This window comes from Pectinophora gossypiella, chromosome 27 (genome assembly GCF_024362695.1).
Source record: "Pectinophora gossypiella chromosome 27, ilPecGoss1.1, whole genome shotgun sequence".
NCBI classification, from domain to species: Eukaryota; Metazoa; Arthropoda; class Insecta; order Lepidoptera; family Gelechiidae; genus Pectinophora; species Pectinophora gossypiella.
The window spans coordinates 2,893,838-2,913,058 of NC_065430.1; the positions used below are offsets into that span (position 1 = coordinate 2,893,838).

The 19,221-nt window shown below is 40.5% G+C and overlaps 2 protein-coding genes across 3 annotated transcripts in view; one reads left to right on the forward strand and one right to left on the reverse strand.

Moving 5' to 3' along the window:
• LOC126378888 (sorting nexin-7-like) overlaps positions 1–19,221 on the reverse strand; it is a 106,743-nt gene that overhangs the window by 76,236 nt on the left and 11,286 nt on the right. Inside the window, exons 8-10 of one of the 2 annotated variants that reach the window (XR_007568152.1) lie at positions 18,912–19,117; positions 18,219–18,382; positions 15,488–16,452 (exon numbers count right to left, since the gene is read on the reverse strand). Coding sequence is in view for 1 of the 2 variants with exons in the window: in XM_050027381.1 (XP_049883338.1) it covers positions 15,985–16,452; positions 18,219–18,382; positions 18,912–19,117 (838 nt within the window). In the remaining variant the exon portion in view is untranslated. Of the gene's footprint in view, positions 1–13,409; positions 16,453–18,218; positions 18,383–18,911; positions 19,118–19,221 lie in introns of those variants that run through there. The other variant, XM_050027381.1, reaches the window with a different exon arrangement.
• LOC126378873 (uncharacterized) lies at positions 995–12,336 on the forward strand. Its single transcript, XM_050027361.1, has 7 exons — positions 995–1,154; positions 2,138–2,213; positions 3,843–4,020; positions 5,205–5,470; positions 6,411–6,865; positions 10,144–10,261; positions 10,730–12,336. Exons 2-7 carry the CDS (start codon positions 2,155–2,157, stop codon positions 11,406–11,408), a joined length of 1,755 nt encoding a protein of 584 aa, XP_049883318.1. The 5' UTR covers positions 995–1,154; positions 2,138–2,154; the 3' UTR covers positions 11,409–12,336.

Sequence of the window (19,221 nt, forward strand, 5' to 3'; positions counted from 1 at the left end):
AAAAAATATCACTCTATATCAGTATGGACTATGTATGTTATGATTTTGAATGACCAAAACAAAAATGACAAAATAGTTAATTATCCCGTTGGAATTATACGGCGCCATCTATATATTATATCTTTATTTATTCCAAATCCAAAATTTATTTATTTTTTCTTTTTTATGTGAACCTACGCTATTTGGGTCGTGTACTAGGTTCAAGATAAATTATGAAATTCTGATTACTAAATAAAGACACATCTAAAACTAACGAAAAACATTTTCTTTTTTCTATTAAACTTATTTATGAATTTTAATCAAGAAAAACGTAATAATAAGTCCGACATTTTGTCACGTTTTTCTATGACGTCACAGAGTGCTTTTTCATACAAATTCCATAGTAATTTCGTGTTTTGACGTTTAGTAAAAAGTAACTGATTTGACTAGTTGGAAACTAGCCTTTTGTGCAGCTGACGCATGCCAATACATTCACGCGATATTATGGTTCAAATAATTATTTTAGTTGATTAAATTTATAATAAATACAGCTGCATCTCAAACAAATTACAAATTGGCCCCGATTCCTGCAGACACCGCCTAATTTTATTTTAAGTTATATCCGTCATTTTCATATCCGTCGAAAAGGAAAGGGACGGATGATTCACAGCTCTTAATTTTAGGAAGAATGAGTAAATTAATGTGTCGGGTTATTGACTGACGTAAAATTTTTAGACGGTTGGTTTAGATTTGTGCTTAAAATTGACGTGTGTTCCATAAATTTTATGCTTGTCGATTACCCGTCCCTTTCCTTTTCGGCGGATAAGAAAATGACAGATATAACTTAAAATAAAATTAGATGGTATTTACAGGAATTAGCACCATTGTAGATTAAAATTTCAATGCTCGCTTAAAATTATACTGTAAATAAAAGGTATTAGTTTTACTAAATCGATCGATTAAATCATTCGTTTGCCTACTCGGTGCAACACTACAGAAATCTGTCAAGCCAAAATAAAAAAAAAATTTCGACGCAAGTAAATATTTTTCCTTTTACCAGTGTTATTTCGATAAATAACTTATTTTATTTATAATCATGGGTTTTGAAAAATCGTGAAATTATGTTATAACAGTTAGCTATGGCGTAAGAACGTACATTTTGCCGTTGAGCTGAGGTAAGTCGTTTCGGTGTATTTTCTTGTTTCTAACCTTGTTTTTATCCTTTACGCGCGCAAATTGACATAAACATACTTAATAAACAATGAGAATTATAAAATTCACACTATATCCACGTTAAATTATCGATTTTAATTCATAGAAATTAATTATTCGGGCGCCTTATTCTGGAAATACTATCGCAAAGTTGGAAGCTGAAGGTATTGGAAATTGGACTTTATGCCGCCGGCTGTAGGGGCGAGGAAGCGATACGATGCTAATGCGACACAGGTATTTCAGAATATGGATGTTTACAAGTTATCAATGTATGTTCACATTACGCGACGCTCGCGTTAAAATTATATTGTTCAATAATTTGCATAAAATTTGAATCTTAACTTTTTTCGCGCCAAACTTAAAGTTACTAAAGTATTCAAATTAGTTTTAACAACTTTTCAATTTGACTAGGAAGTGATATTCTAGCGTCTATTGCTATAGACATAAAGTCTATAATTGAATATAGTAGTTATGTCTGTACATACATTCGCATTTTTAACAGGGTTCATATCCATCTAAGGACTACATGTTGTATTGTCATAATTTGTTGCACTGGCCACCCTATTAGGATTTATGAGCGTGAGCTTTTTGTATGTAATATTTTTAACACAATAAATTCCAATTCTTCTACTGGGTTGTGAGGTGGATTACCAGCCTCAGTAACCCTGGTGTCAGGGTTATTATTGAGCCTCCAAAGGCTTACTTACATCAGTAAGTAGTAACCGGGACCAACGGCTTAACGTGCCTTCCAAAGCATGGATCATCTTATTTTCGGACAATCTGGGGATCAGCCTGTAATGTCCTAACTACACTAGGGACCACGAAGTAAATTTTGTGATATGTCCCCACTGGGAATCGAAACGGGGACCTTCGGATCGTGAGCCCAACGCTCAACCACTGGACCACAGGTCGCCTATTCAGTGACGGTATTTTATTCATGTTTCAGGTATTCAGGCTGTCAGAATGGGTGTGTGCTGCGTCGACGGCTGTGAATCTGATGATGAAGATGTCACTTACTTCCCGTGAGTACTGTCGAATACCTCCAACTCTCCGCTCCCCACCAGCGTCTGAGCTACATTTACCTCACCCCCTCGGACTTACTTTAGCCTACAATCATGGCGTCAGACGTCACACACACAGATGCGCGTGTACGATAACGTCAATGTGTAATTTCTGTGTAAAAGTGGTTGTATTATACGCTGCTGAGTAAATAATTAAATGCGTACTTAGCAGCCTGAGCATGTCGAATAAGGGATTATGCTCTCTACAAAATCATCATCTCCCTAGCATTATCCCGTTTTCTCACAGGGTCCGCTTACCTAACCTGAAGATTTGACAGGTCCGGTTTTTTACAGAAGCGACTGCCTGTCTGACCCTCCAACCCGCGAAGGGAAAACCAGCCAGACAGGTTAGGTCCCATACCTCCGAAAATACATTTCTCGGGAATCTGGGTTTCCTCACGATGTTTTCCTTCACCGCTGAGCACGTGACAAAAAAGGATCCAAACATGAATTAGAAAATAAATTCAACAATCATTGCTTTAGGCCTGTGCTGGATTCGAACCCGCGACCTCAAAGTGAGAGGCAAGCGTTCTACCAACTGTTCTACCACGGCTTACTCCCTCACGGTGGACTTGTCTCTCTAACTATCCCAATTGGGTACTTGACTGAGTCAAAGATAAATTAGAAAATTCTAATCTACAAATAGAAGCCAGTTTAAGATGATCATAAATCAATCTCATTTTACTTTTCGACTTATTTTCGAATTTTATTTATGAATTAAGTAACAATGAGTACGATATTTGACCGCTTTTATTGATTTTGTCACAGGACAGTATTTCCATACACGCTCTATGTGGCGAGGTAAATCGTGGACCGGCGATTGGTTCGATGAAATAAAAATACAAATATGCTGATGAAGTTGATTTGCATGTAATATTCGTTAAGGGCACTGGAGATTACAAAATTGTTTGTACGATATTTTACGATAAAAGGTAAACAAAATTGGCGTAAGAGTCGACTAGTGATTTTTTTTGTTTTGGTTTTCCCCGAAGGGTAAGGCAAAGGGAACTATGCCCATACAGCCATGTCTGACGTATTTTTTTTCTTGATGATTAATGAAATGATGAAAGGTGATGATGATGAAACCTAAGCCCCCACCCTCGGAGTAGACTCCTACTCCGAACCCCAAACGAATTAACTCAAAAGTCCGCATAAACTTTTGAGTTATGAAGTGGCTTGTTGGCACGAAGCGAAAATAGGCAGATACACTTTGTTTATTGAATACTCCTATATAATAACACTCGCGAATGTCTTCCGACTAATTTAATGCGATCATTAACCACAAAACACCACTTCGTATTAATTATTTAGATTATTCAATGAAGAAAGCAACTGCCCCGTTCCCGTCTCCCGCCAAAAAGCCAGTCGACTAGTGAGTTCGGACAGTGAGCAAAGAAGGAAGAATGACAGTAGAGGGCAAAGACAATACGTCTCCATAAAAATCCATGTTATTAATCTATGGTCTTATAAGGGTGATGCATACACGGTCAATTTCTAACACTCTAAAGAAAATTTTCGATTTAACGTTTCGTAAAAATTATCTCAATTGTGATATACCTTAAGTGATGCATGTATGTCAAATCCTTTCAGGTTTCCAATTAAGCCAGCGCTCAGGAGGCAGTGGCGCGATGCCATCAAGCCTTCGGTCAAGTTGCACATCGACAGTAAAGTGTGCAGCCGCCACTTCCCCGAGACTGACTACGAGAGAGTGAGAGGGAAACTGAGGCTGAAGCGAGGACGGGTGCCTAGTATATTGCATCCTGGAGAGGTAAGCGTGACCTCCTTTCAATATTCTTCCTCTCAGACGACGCCCTGAGCCGAGGTTCGCGCCCAACTGGGCACCCTCAGGCCTGTTGTCTTAAACGTTGTACCGGGTGAGAGCCTTCAGCGCTCCCCATTTGTCCCGCCAAGTAGTTAATGCCATCTGTGGCAAATCTACAATAAGTCACGTTAGAAAAAAAAGGTAAGTGTGACCGGAATCCAGGGCATAGAATCAAGAATTGATTTATTCAAAAACTTATAGTACTTATTTTAACAGCCTCCATGGTCCAGTGGTTGAGCGTTGGGCTTAAAATCTTCAGGGTTCCTATTCCAGTGTGGACATGTCACAAAAATCACTTTGTGATCCCTAGCTTGGTTGCATTACAGGCTGATCACCTGATTGTCCGAAAGTTAGATGATCCGCGCTTCGGAAGGCACGTTAAGCCGTTGGTCCCGCTTACTACTTACTGATAACTATGCAGTCGTTACATGAGCCATATCAGGGGCCTTTACCGGCTTAATAACCCTGACACCAGGGTTAATGAGGTTGGTAATTCACCTCACAACCTACACGATAGAAGAAGACTTATAGTTCCGGGATCGATTCCCTATGGGGACATTGTCGAAATCACTTTCTGAGACTGTCCTTTGTTTGGTAAAGACATTGAAGCTCGAATCGCCTGATTGTCCAAAAACTAAGATGATTTCGTGCTTCTTCGTATAGACGGCGATAAGAAGCTGCAAGAAAAACCTCGGCACAGGTCCCTAGACGTTCATAAGAAACTATATTGAATACTAATTCGCATCAATTGAAATTTGTCACTTTCCCAAGTACTCGGTGTCTAGACGGTGCATCTTTAATGACCATGATGACACGAGTAAATAACCGAAGAATTTTCGACGACGAGGTTGTTCTGCCGCCGAAGGATGTTTTCATGGTACCGAACAGAGCATAGTACCCCGCTAGCCACAAGTTGGTAGTGTGACTAGGGATCGACGATCCACTTGCTTGAGTCATGTTGGAAGTTGTATATATGCGTCGCGCTGTGCAAACTTCGATAGCGCGTTTCAGGACTGCATTATTGAATGGTGGCGCCATCTGTTGCGTGTCGGTGGAACTAGCTGGGCGACTAGTAAGGTCCGCCACAGACTTATTTTATTAATAAAAAAAGTATGTTTCTCTCATTACAGAAAAACCATGAAAAGCCTCCTGAAGTGAATGGCACCGATGCTGCTTCACACTCACCCACCAGTCCACAGTCCCCAGACCCACAGACCTCAGAAGACCCACAAGTTCCAGACCCACAGGCGTCTGAAAACCCACAGGCCTCAGATGACCCAGCAAGTATAGACCTCTCCAAAGTACCTCTAACTAGAGATGAGTATAGAATACCCGAGTTTGGTCTTACGGAGTTCGAATCCGGTGACGACAGCGCAGAGAATTGTACTGTAGAATGGTGAGTTACCTTTGTCTTCTTCTATCGTGTGGATTGTGAGGTGGAGTACCAACCTCATCAACCCTGGTGTCAGGGTTACTATTGAGCCGCCAAAGGCCCCTGACATGGCTCATGTAATGACTACATACTTACATCAGTAAGTAGTAACCGGGACCAACAGCTTAACGTGCCTCCCGAAGCACGGATCATCTTACTTTCGGACGATCAGGTGATCATCTTGTAATGTCCTAACCAAACTAGGGACCACAAAGTAATTTTTGTGATATGTCCCCACCGGGAATCGAACCCAGGACCCCCGGATCGTGAGTCCAACGCTCAACCACTGAACTACGAAGGTTGTTACCTTTGTCTATTATATTATACACATAAGCCGTGGTAACCCAGTCAGTAGAACGCTTGCCTCTCAGTTGTATTCGAATTCATGTTTGGATCATAAATGACTATCACGTGCTCAGCGGTGAAGGAAAACATGGTGAGGAAATTTACATACCCGAAAAATGCATTTTCTGAGGTAAGTGACCTAATCTGTATTGGGCTGGTTTTCCCTTCGCGGGGTGGAAGGTCAGACAGGCAGTCGCTTCTGTAAAAACCGGACCTTTCAAGTCTTCAGGTTAGGTAAGCGGACCCTGTAAAATACGGGATAATGCTAGGGAGATGATATTTACATGTAAATATCTGACTGCTAATGCAGCCGGGACCAACGGCTTAACGTGCCTTCCGAAGCACGGAGGAGCTCGAGATGAAAACTTTTTTTTTGTGGTCACCCATCCTTTGACCGGCCTTTGCGAAAGTTGCTTAACTTCAGCAATCGCAGGCCGAGCGCGTTTACCGCTGCGCCACCGAGCTCTATACGTAGTATTATTCCTTATTCTATGCTCCAGGGTTGGACATTGCCTCGATGATATTTTATTTTTGATGACATATTTCTGTGCACCAACAGCGTTCCAGAAGCCGTACTGCACGAAGAGAGCGACTCCAATTCCGAGACCGAACTCCATAAAGAGGACATCGAAGACATCATTGCCAACTATCACATCAAACAGAACAAGGAACTGGCCGATCGCCTGAAGCCATGCGACGCGGAAATACCAAAAGAAAACCAAGCGGAAAAACCTAAAAGTGATACAGGCAACGCAAAAAGTGATACGGGCAACGGAAAAAGTGATGTGGGTGACGGAAAAAGTGATGTGGGTGACGGACAAAGTGATGTGGGTAACGGAAAAAGTGATGTGAGTAACGGAAAAAGCGATGTGGGTAACGGAGAGGAGAATCGTGAAGTGAATAAAGTGACAGATAAAACAATAGAGGACGATGATGTGACGTGTATAGAAATTGAGGTGGAATCCATACCAGCGAGGAGAGAGCCGGTGTTTATCGAAATTTCTGTCGATGCTGGTAAGTGGTAGCCCGCTGATTAGACCTTTTACTAAGAAATTCTCATCAGAAATCCTTACTCTCACTTTAGGCAGGTTAGGATTTTAACAAGGGGTATTGCCTCAATAAGCACCTACACAGAATGGAGCTGACCGAGTCTATGCAGATTCTGCTTAGGGGAAGATGAGACGCCACTACGTCTGCTGTGCAGCTGTGAGGCTCTCATACCTAGTAGAAGCCGTACACTTGGGGGCCACATAATGGACCCCCAGGAAGTCATGGAGCTTTCTCCCAAAAAGACGTTGGATCTCTTCGAATGGATCGGTCTAGAGGAGGATTTTTAAATGTGTGCGTTACCCCAACAAGAAAGTATCTCCTAGAGTTATATGAGTAGAACGTATAGTTGGTGCCTTATCTGCTGTAAATGTGCCCCACATAAAAAATGTGTGCCCCCTGTCGTTTCGAAAAAAAATCGAAAAAACGATTCTTGCTGGGGTAACGTTTTTCTAGCAGGAAAATTCTAAACGAATGATCGGAGAGAGAAAAACTGTGCATGGCCAGATAGCTTATATGTGTGCCAAAATGTGCCCCCAAAAATAAAATCTGTGCCCCTTCAGATTTTCGAGATATTGCATTTCCTGCTGGAGTAACGTTTTGATGAATAGTATATCTCTAAAACCATTGCATGTGCCCCTGTAGAATAAACATACGCGAGTAGCTCTTAATGTGTGCCCCTTTGTGCCCCAATTAGATTTTAGAAAATATTTATAGTTTTCAAGTTATCGCGGTTTTATGAAAACCCGAAAAAACATCGCAGCGCCTAAATGAGACAAGGCATAACTTCGCTGAAAACTGTATTCGGTCTTTCTTGACGCTAATAATAACCATACAAAGTTTCAAAAATGTTCATGCATGCGTTTTTGAATAATCTTGCTAAAAGTAAAAACGATGGTGTCATAACTTTGACGGCAAAATACAAGGAACTGGCACAATCCCAGATGTGTAGGTGTAAACCAAAATCTTGTGCCTTTAGTCAAAAATATATGGTGAAAATATTGAGCTTCAAATGTTACGCATTAAGTAAATATAAACAAAAAACCAAAATATGTAAACAACGGCTGGTTATCCGACCAAATCTGAATGACTACTAAAAAGCGACGGATTCATACATATCGATGACCTTCTTTACTTTACTCACTAACCGGTTCACACGTGTTGTGCCTGAGTACACTGAAGTAGAAAAGTAATAACTAATAAAATAAAGTTGTTATTGGATTATATTTTAATAGCTGTTTCTATGACCTTACACATGATTAAGTACATTTATAAGAGCCATTTTCAAATAAAATGTACATGTGACTAACATGCTCAAAATCGTGACCAAACTGTTTTGTGACATACCTGTATTTTTATACTAATGTAAGTCACATTTATTGTAAAGCAGAGTTAAAACTATGTTTCATTTATATAGTCACAAGGTGCATTTAATATATTTTTTAATTAGCCCTCAAAACTTTTGAACGCGACTGTAAGGACAACAGCTTAGGTATAATACGTCCAATAAAGAAGGTCCTCGTTAAGTATGAATCCGTCGCTTTTTAGTAGTCATTCAGATTTGGTCGGATAACCAGCCGTTGTTTACATATTTTGGTTTTTTGTTTATATTTACTTAATGCGTAACATTTGAAGCTCAATATTTTCACCATATATTTTTGACTAAAGGCACAAGATTTTGGTTTACACCTACACATCTGGGATTGTGCCAGTTCCTTGTATTTTGCCGTCAAAGTTATGACACCATCGTTTTTACTTTTAGCAAGATTATTCAAAAACGCATGCATGAACATTTTTGAAACTTTGTATGGTTATTATTAGCGTCAAGAAAGACCGAATACAGTTTTCAGCGAAGTTATGCCTTGTCTCATTTAGGCGCTGCGATGTTTTTTCGGGTTTTCATAAAACCGCGATAACTTGAAAACTATAAATATTTTCTAAAATCTAATTGGGGCACAAAGGGGCACACATTAAGAGCTACTCGCGTATGTTTATTCTACAGGGGCACATGCAATGGTTTTAGAGATATACTATTCATCAAAACGTTACTCCAGCAGGAAATGCAATATCTCGAAAATCTGAAGGGGCACAGATTTTATTTTTGGGGGCACATTTTGGCACACATATAAGCTATCTGGCCATGCACAGTTTTTCTCTCTCCGATCATTCGTTTAGAATTTTCCTGCTAGAAAAACGTTACCCCAGCAAGAATCGTTTTTTCGATTTTTTTTCGAAACGACAGGGGGCACACATTTTTTATGTGGGGGCACATTTACAGCAGATAAGGCACCAACTATACGTTCTACTCATATAACTCTAGGAGATACTTTCTTGTTGGGGTAACGCACACTTTTTAAATGTAGGGATTTAGGTCACAATAGATCTGTCAAGGTCGCAGTAATTTCGCGGACTGTATTCAGTTCGGCCCTCATACATAACATAAACTGCCTATATACGTCCCACTGCTGGGCACAGGCCTCCCCTCAATCAACCGGAGGGGGTATGGAGCATACTCCACCACGCTGCTCCACTGCGGGTTGATGGAGGTGTTTTTACGGCTAATAGCCGGGACCAACGGCTTAAAGTGCCCTCCGAAGCACGGAATCATCTTACTTTTTCGGACAATCAGATGATTCAATCCTGAAAAGTCCTTACCAAACAAAGGACAGTCTCACAATGTCATTTCGACAATCGGGAATCGAACCCGGACCTCCAGATCGTGAGCCTAACGCTCTAACCACTAGACCACGGAGGCTGTTTCGTTCGGCCCTCACAACTTTCAAATAATAATAAAGTGGTAGCCCAGTTGATAGAATGCTTGCCTCTCACTTTCATTTCCATCCCAGGCCTAAACCTGACTGTCGATTTTGTTTTCGAATTCATGTTTGGATCATAAATGATTATCACGTGCTCAGCGGTGAAGGAAAACATTTTTTTTACCTTTGATGGGTTTGGTCTTGGCCCCAGACTTGCCCGAAGGCATTGACGAGGCCTGAGATGGAGCTCGCCCAGAAGGTGCCTGTTCACTCTGGCCTTGAAAGCACCCGGGTTATATGCATTCGGAAATACAGAAGACGGCAAAGAATTCCACTCCGTAAGGAACCCCACATTCCAGAGAAATTCATTTTCGGAGGTATGTGACCTAACCTGTATTGGGCTGGTTTTCCCTTCGCCGGTTGGAAGGTCAGACAGGCAGTTGCCTCTGTAAAAAACCGGACCTGTCAAATCTTCTTTCTTTCTTGCAGCGAACACGAGGTCAGGCCGCAGCAGTCCGCGTGATGACTGCATGATGGTGTTAGAAAATGTGGAGTGTGATATCGACCCCGCCGCGCTGATGCTGGGCAGAGAAGGAGATGACGACAGGTTGCTTACCACTCATCCCTTATTTAAGAGCCACACTCTTGTTGGTATCATTCTTCATTCTTGTCAAATAAAGGCCAATTCTTCCACTTCCTTATAATACACAATTAGACAACAAACAATCACAATTAGACAATTACATTTAATCTTCTTACCAACCTCATAAACCCTGGTGTCAGGGTTAACGGCCTCCGTGGTCCAGTGGTTTGAGCGTTGGGCTCACGATCCGGAGGTCCCGGGTTCGAATCCCGATGGGGACATATCACAAAAATCACATTGTGATCCTTAGTTTGGTTAGGACATTACTGGCTGATCACCTGATTGTCCGAAAGTAAGATGATCCGTGCTCCGAAGGCACGTTACGCTGTAAGTAAGTAGAAGGCCCCTGACATGTCTCATGTAACGACTACTTACTTGCACACTACTTATTACATTGAATTATTATTAATATTGATTTTCGTCCGTTCCCAGGAGAGAGGAACCGATCAGCCTGCTGACATCAAGTGATGACGATGAAGTGATACTGCAGGAGCCGCACATCGACACCGTCGAAGTGTCGGACGAGACAGACGAAGATGACGTGCCTCTAGTCAAACTGGTCAGCCCTAAGTCAGAATCTGACAAGAATCTGACCAAGATCCTATGGGGAAGTCTTTACGAATACTACTGCTTCCAATGCAACTTCAAAACTACGAGGCGAAGTGACTTCAAAAAGCACAAAGCTGAACACTCTACTGTAATACAGATGTGTGAAGTGTGTAACTACACTTCACCGAGCAAAACACAGTTTGAGAAGCACAAAAAGAAACATAAAGACGAGAAAAGGTATAAATGTCACTTGTGCGAATACAAAGCTAAACATAACATGTCTTTAATGTACCATTTGAAGTCCCACGAGGGTGTCACCATAGAAGCGATACGGTTCAAGGAGAATTTAGCTAGGAAAATGAAATATGCGTACAAATGCAGCAAGTGTAGGTTTTATACTAACGTCAAGAGGGAAATGTTGAGTCATGTGAAAGGTTGTAGCACGAAAATGTACGGGTGTGATAAATGTTCTTACCAGACTAAGAGGAAATCGGACTTAAGAAGACATAAGGCGCGAAGACACGTCGACATAAGCGATGATGATGAAGAATACATACCTTAATGGGAGGTTTTCTTTTTTGAATGAAAAAAAAATGTTTTTTGAATGAAAAAGAAAAATAGTTCTCAGGAACCCGTTAGATGGCGCATATCAACTACGTTAGGTCGTATTGTGTCAACAAAATGGCTGACCTACAATGATTTGCCGCCATTTCTGTGTGATTTTTTTTTAAGACATTGTAAATAGATTTATTTAATAAATTACCGATGCCGATTCCACCAAACCAGTCCTAATTTTATTTTAAGTTATACATGTAATTTTCTTACATTGTTTTAAGTTTACACGGTTATTATCATAATTAAAACACATAATAACGGGTTCTTACCGCGTTTAAAATAGGGATATGAGACTCCCGATATTTCGACACTGTTGCAAGTGCCATGATCACGGGATGACTGATGAGATTGGAGTGGAGTAGGTAGATCCATAATTTTAAACGCGGTAAGAACCCGTTATTATGTGTTTTAATTATCTGTGTGTCTGTGTGTGTTTTTTTATTATTTCTTATCTGTCAAAAATAAGATGGACCCCATTTGTAAAGCAATAAATGCCGGGAATATTCCGAGGCAGTCAATTTAATTCTGTCGGATTATATGCTAATAAACGTAATTTTGAACGGTTATCTACCGACTAAACTGGTGTGGTATGCCGCGTGGATGTCTATACTATGTTAGTATTATATGATCTGTGATACTATACACCTCTGCCTAGCCCTTTTGGGATACAGGCGTGATGCTTTGTTATGGTTGTATAGATTTCTGCCTAAAATTGACGTGTTCCATAGATTTTAAGCCTGTCGATCATCTGTCCCTTTCTTTTTCGGCGTATAAGAAAATGACAGGTATAACTTAAAATAAAATTAGGTGTCTGCAGGAATCGGGGCCAATGTAAGATTATGGTTGTAAGTATTGATTAAAAAATAATACGTTTATCTTGTTTTTTTTTTACCCACGACGGAACGGAGCAGGTATATGCGTTTAGGGTGAGAGATGTTTGTGCAAAGTAATGTTACCACCTATCTTCTAAAAATTCAAATTCAAAAAAAATATTTATTTTTCAAAATTGGCTTACAAAGTTAGCGCTTTTTGAACGTCAAACATAATTAAATTACATATTATGTAACTAGCTGTAAAACTACTACCACATCGGAATCTGTAACGCTGAGGGAAAGACGTGGCCAGAAAACCTCCCAGCACAGGGCCCTAGTCCTACTGTTTCATGTTTTCCTTTCTTTTCTTTTCTAAACTAATGATCCGATTTTGATGCGGTTTTCAATAAAGGGTTTGTGTTTGATGAGTTCATGTTATGAGACAGGTGTCATGGCTGTAACTCACTAGGGGGCGCCACAATATTAGTGTTTAGAATCAATATTATTCGAAACGCCTCTTCAATTTATAATAGCAATTTATTTAATAAAGCACACGCCGGTCTTCAAACGCTTACAGCCATTTAATCTCTCCGCTTGAATCAGAGTTGGTTTGGTCTTGATATAATAAAACAAAGTATGCTCAATCCTATTTTTTTATGATCCTTATCTTCGGCATAATGGCTTCCGTGGTCCAGTGGTTGAGAGTTCCGGGCTCGATTCCCAAAAATAAAAAGAAATACCACAAAATTATTTGACTTGTAATTAGACCACAGATATGCTCAATCCTATGACAAGCCGCAAGTGTTACCATTAAATTGATATCTCCAACATTCCAAGGACTTAAATAAATATGAAAATTATGCGAATTACTGACTAACGTTAAATACTTAATTATTGTAACTAGTCACATATAATTATAAAAAATATTAAAACTAAGTAAATCTTTTACTAAAAGTTCAAAATTTCCTTGCAAAGTAAATTAAAAACATTGGTCGTGGGTAATTTAGTTTTTTACGAAATAGCAACACAGGATGGAATGACGTCAGCTGGGCTAACCTTGAAATGTCAGCTGTCACTCTAAGCATACCTGGTTTTATTATACCATGGGTTTGCTAACCAATAATGAAACAAAAATGTTGGTAAAAAATCTAAATTTATTATTGAATAAATATAAAACTCTATATACAGATAACTTACATTGCTTGTAATATTCCTCTCAGACGACGGCCTGAGCCGAGGTTGGCGACAACTGGGCACCCTTAGACCTGACGTCTTAAATTTTGCACCGGGTGAGAACCCTCAGCGCTCCCCATTTGTCCGGCCAAGTAGTTAATGCCATTTGCGGCAAATCTACAATAAGTCACGTCAAAAAAAGTTTGTAATATTTACATTATAAGTAATTATAACAGATTTAAAATACGCAATACTCAAAATGTATTCGAAAGATTATCATCACCTGAAGATTTATCAGGTACAGTTTTTTATAGAAACGACTGCCTAGTGCGTGTGTGAAGGAAAATATCGTGAGGAAACCCACATTCCCGAGAAATGCATTTTCGGAGGTATGTGACCTAACTTGTATTGGGTTGCTTTTCCCTTCGCGGGTTGGAAGGTCAGACAGGCAGTCGCTTCTGTAAAAAACCGGACCTGACAAATCTTCTAGATAATAAAGAATGATGATTCCGTGCTTCGGAAGGCACGTTACGCCGTTGGTCCCGGGCTACTAGACCAAATGTCTCCACCAATCGGTAGTGGAGCAGCGTGGTAGAGTATTCCCTTCCGGTTGATTGAGGGGAGGCCTGTGCCCAGCAGTGGGACGCATATAGGCTGTTAATGTTATGTTAATAAATATATATTATGATCAAAGATCTTTTGCTTCTCTATACTATATGCTAGTTATTATTGAAGATTATGATATATATTGCTTTGGTTAGGTAAGAACTATAAGTAGATATAATATTAATTGATCCTTTACATCTGTAATAACAAATTGACTATCAAAACAGAAGTTCTAGATGCTCGGCCCCGGGAGATAAAAATGTAATGCATCTTTAAAAAAAAAACCGAAATTTTCCCGCGACGTGAATTTCAAATTTTATTCCTAATACAAAAAAAAAGTTTAAAAATTTCAGCACAAGTTTGTCTGTGAGGTGTACCTTAAAATAAAATTAGGTGTCTACACGAATCAGGGGGTTAAAAGGCCGCATCGAAGCAATTTTGCTTTGCCCTTGCAGGGTGTCACATGTTTGTACATATTTACTTACAAGAACTGTAATACCATGTGACATGCAATAAATAAATTGATCTAAAAAAAGCATTAATGCAATTTGACATTTGCGCATATAAAAGTAAGTGCGCAATGCACACAAAAGTCAAATAGCAATATTACTTTCTTAGATGAATTGGCTTACTTGACAGTTTTCGTAAGTATTTTAAAAATTACAAACGCTTATTTTAAAATATTTTATAGAAACGAGTTTTTTAGATATTTTTTATATTTTAACCTATTTAAAATATTTGATTTTTTCGAAAAAGTTTTATATAGGTAATAGAAAAAACATATTTTTCTTTATTAATTTCAAATTTCGCGCGAAAACGGTTGGTTATGTGTCATTTTGCCCAGTGACGTCCCTGGGGCTTTTTGGCGGTAAACGGGAACGGGACAGTTGCTTTCTTCATTGAGTAATCTAAATAATTAATACGAAGTGGTGTTTTGTGGTTAATGATCGCATTAAGTTAGTCGGAAGACATTCGCGAGTGTTATTATATTGGAGTATTCAATGAACAAAGTGTATCTGCCTATTTTCGCTTCGTGCCGGGAAGCCGCTTCATAACTCAAAAGTTTATGCGGACTTTTGAGTTAATTCGTTTGGGGTTCGGAGTAGGAGTCTACTCCGAGGGTGGGGGCTTAGGTTTCATCATCATCACCTTTCATCATTTCATTAATCATCAAGAAAAAAAATACGTCAGACATGGCTGTATGGGCATAGTTCCCTTTGCCTTACCCTTCGGGGAAAACCAAAACAAAAAAAATATATATTTTGTGAAATGTGACGTCACATGCAGCTCAACAAGGCCGCCCGTGTTTTGGGTCTTGTAATACAAAGATAAAAAATCGCATTCTGAATAATAATTATATAATGGCCCCGATTCCTGCAGACACCTCCTAATTTTACTTTCAGTAAAATTACGGGAAGTAAAAAAACGGGAATACCCGTCATTTTCTTACCCGCCGAAAAGGAAAGGGACGGATGATTGACAGCTCTTAAATTTAGGAAGAATGAGTAAATTAATGGATAACCCGGGCGAATCAAAAAGGTATCTCGCTGGTATGTAAACCGTTTGACGTGTGCTGTCAACATAATTCTATCGGATTATTAGCCAATGCAAAATGTTTATAGGGTTGTTTTAGATTTGTGCTTAAAATTGACGTGTGTTCCATAAATTTTATGCTTGTCGATTTCCCGTCCCTTTTCCTTTCGGCGGATAAGAAAAAGACAGATATAACTTAAAATAAAATTAGATGGTGTTTACAGGAGCACCATTAATTATCCAATTGTATTTTTTATGTAGACCCGACATGTTTCATATTTTATTGCTACAACTGTCAATTAGGCAATTGCTTCGATGTGGCCATTTTAAACTGGGTTAATCTCAAAATAAAAAAATTTAGAACTCTCTCAAAACATTGCAGAATAATGAATCGTAAAATCATGAAGACAAGTCCACTTCGGCGAAGTCTTGCAACGGGTCCGATATCGTTTCGACTTTCGATTCTTTCGACGTCGAGAACCCATTTTCCTTCGAGTCTGACCTTTCGAAAATGTCTCCATCACTGGTCAACTCTATGATGTCTTCCATCTCCTTCTCTTCAGAACTCGCAGTCTTGTCCAAGGACGTATTCTCGTTGATAACATTGTCATTTCTCGTGACAGAGTTTGTGTCTAAAATTACATTTTCTTGTTTCCTTTCGCTGTCTTCCAACCTCAACTCTTGCAGATCAGAATCTGAGTAGTTGTCTAGATCGTCGAAGTCCTTGTCGGTTTCCGTGGGGGTTGTATCAGCTCTGCATTTCGAAGGCGAGAGGTTCTGCACCGCGGTTTTTGACACTGTTTTAAATAGGTCGTCGACGTTAGCCTCCGTCGACAGTCTCAACGCGTGCTCCCAACCCATTAAGATCTGCGAAAATTGGAGATATTTAAAATATACATAATCAATATGCCGGAATCGTGCCCTAAGCTTCTTCGGACATATTATGCGGTCTCCGAAGCACAGTCTGGAGAAGCAGATCATCGTTGGGCAAATGGATGGCAAACGTGCGCGAGGAAGGGCGCCTACGAGGTGGTCTGACATCGTGAAGAAGACGGTGGGCGCCAGCATACAGAGGGCGGTCCACGCAGCATATAGGCGTACCGAGTGGAAAACCATAACCTGTGGTCGCGATCCTCAGCAGTGAGGGAACGACGAAGAAGAAAAAATATACATAATAACATAAACAGCCTATACTAGAGCTGAATCATCTCCCTAAGTATTTGTCACAATGTCACTTACACCTTGTACAAGAACATACAAGGAGCCATACAAGTAGATAGGGTGTTAATGACATCGTAACAAAATATTGAGGGGGATGATTCAGACCACGATTCTGAGTTGCAATCAAGTGGAATTTTCCGTCGCAAAATTCATGTATTATTTTTTAATTCTCTTCCATTTCATACGACGAGGACATTCATTAAAGCTGTACAAGCCTTTGTATGCTAGTAACCCAAAACATAATTTCCTGCCAAATCGCGTTGTGGACTCTTGGAATAAGCTCCCAGAATCAATAGTTAGTGCACCATCAGTGAACTCCTTTAAACACAGACTAGACATTTACCACATGAACATTGATAATAGAAAATAACAATCTTAAAAACAAGTGCAGTGAAGTACACGCATCAGCTCTGAGCTACTAGTGTACATAAACAAATATAATAATAATAATACTTTTGCGATGGAAAACTCCACTTGATATTTGTGCGCGACGACTACAGCGAAATTTACGAAAATATAGTCCTTAAAATACAAGTCGCGCCATCTCTTGGCGGGAGGCGTAATTACGTTCCGGACGCGCCAATACAAATCCGCCCCGCGCCATCTCTTGGCCAACATCGGAACTATTACGACGCCCACCAAACGTCATTCTAGAACTTTCGCGCGTAGAACTCCGTTTCGATAGAACATACGAGGCTGTGCTAGATATGAGTGACAGAGACAAAACACCAAAGTGTGAATAAGACAGCGATACCCGCGCGGACTATATAAGCGCGCGATATCCGCCGAACAAAAAAAAAACTGGTTAAAATCACAAAAAAGAATTTAAGTTGATCTGTAAATTTTTTAAGTTTAGAATACTCAATTTTGTTATTTTCATGTTATTTAAGTTCCACTTTTCGGCCAATGGTCTTGTAACCAAAGCCGCAATAAATAAAAACACAAAAAATACATGAATTTTTCCGGCTTTTTGGCGGGAAACGGGAACGGGACAGTTGCTTTCTTCATTGAATAATCTAAATAATTAATACGAAGTGGTGTTTTGTGGTTAATGATCGCATTAAGTTAGTCGGAAGACATTCACGAGTGTTATTATATCGGAGTATTCAATAAACAAAGTGTATCTGCCTATTTTCGCTTCGTACCAAGAAGCCGCTTCATAACTCAAAAGTTTATGCGGACTTTTGAGTTAATTCGTTTGGGGTTCGGAGTAGGAGTCTACTCCGAGGGTGGGGGCTTAGGTTTCATCACCTTTCATCATTTCATCAATCATCAAGAAAAAAATACGTAAGACATGGCTGTATGGGCATAGTTCCCTTTGCCTTACCCTTCGGGGAAAACCAAAACAAAAAAAATGAATTTTTCCACGGAAAATTGCACTTGATATTATTTTTGCGTCATTGTTCAGTTACCTGCGTGTGCATGGCGGTGTGGTGTGCGGCCATGTCCCGCAGGATGTCGGTGAGGTCGCGGCGCGTCTTGCCGCGCCAGTCGGCCAGGTCGCTGCGGAGCGCCTCCGACGCCTGCGACAGCCGGTTGTGCACGTCCGCGGCGCCCGAACCCGACACGTGCGCCGCTGGGGGGGGGGGGGGGAGGGACATACATAAATATCAATAAAGTAACCCGGTCAACCTTGTAATCGTCCTTTTCCATATTTTATCAAAGTTTAAACCTTCCTTGGAGTTCCACGAATATTTCAAGACTAAAATCAGCCAAATCAGTTCAGCTGTACGAATTCTAACGAGACTAACGAACAGGCTGTCACGGCGTATGATAAGCGCCATCTATTGAATATAGGCGGAATTAGCTCTTCGAATAATAAGCGCCATCTATTGAATATAGGCGGAACTAGCTCTTCGAATGATAAGCGCCATCTATTGAATATAGGCGGAATTAGCTCTTCGAATAATAAGCGCCATCTATTGAATATAGGCGGAACTAGCTCTTCGAATGATAAGCGCCATCTATTGAATATAGGCGGAATTAGCTCTTCGAATAATAAGCGCCATCTATTGAATATAGGCGGAACTAGCTCTTCAACTAGTTGGGTCCGCTGTACTGCATCTAAAATGGAAGGGAACCGAGATGATGTATGTAATACTGACCATGCATGGCGTCCCGCTGCCGGATCTTCGCCTGCTGGGCGTTGGCGTAGAGCGCGAGCGCGGGCAGCACGGCGCGCGCCCGCAGCGGGGTGGGCAGGCGCGCCGTGGCCGCCGCCGCCGCGCCCGCGCCCGCGCCCGCGCCCGCCACGCCGCGCGCCAGCTGCCCGCTGCTGGAGCACGACCACAGGTCGCACGCGCGCTTCATGCTACGGACATCACACTACATAAATAACACTAAGTAGGTAGGTTTCCTCAAATAAATCTCCCCTAGAATTGTTCCGTTTCTCACAAGGTCCGCTTACCTAACCTG

What these genes read in the sequence shown, in the direction of transcription:
- LOC126378873 (XM_050027361.1), top strand. Translation starts at nt 2,155, where the DNA reads ATGGGTGTGTGCTGCGTCGACGGCTGTGAATCTGATGATGAAGATGTC. An exon ending in GAAGATGTCACTTACTTCCC is followed by an intron (nt 2,214 to 3,842) that starts GTGAGTACTGTC and finishes AAATCCTTTCAG; the next exon opens with GTTTCCAATTAAGCCAGCGC. An exon ending in GAGAATTGTACTGTAGAATG is followed by an intron (nt 5,471 to 6,410) that starts GTGAGTTACCTT and finishes GTGCACCAACAG; the next exon opens with CGTTCCAGAAGCCGTACTGC.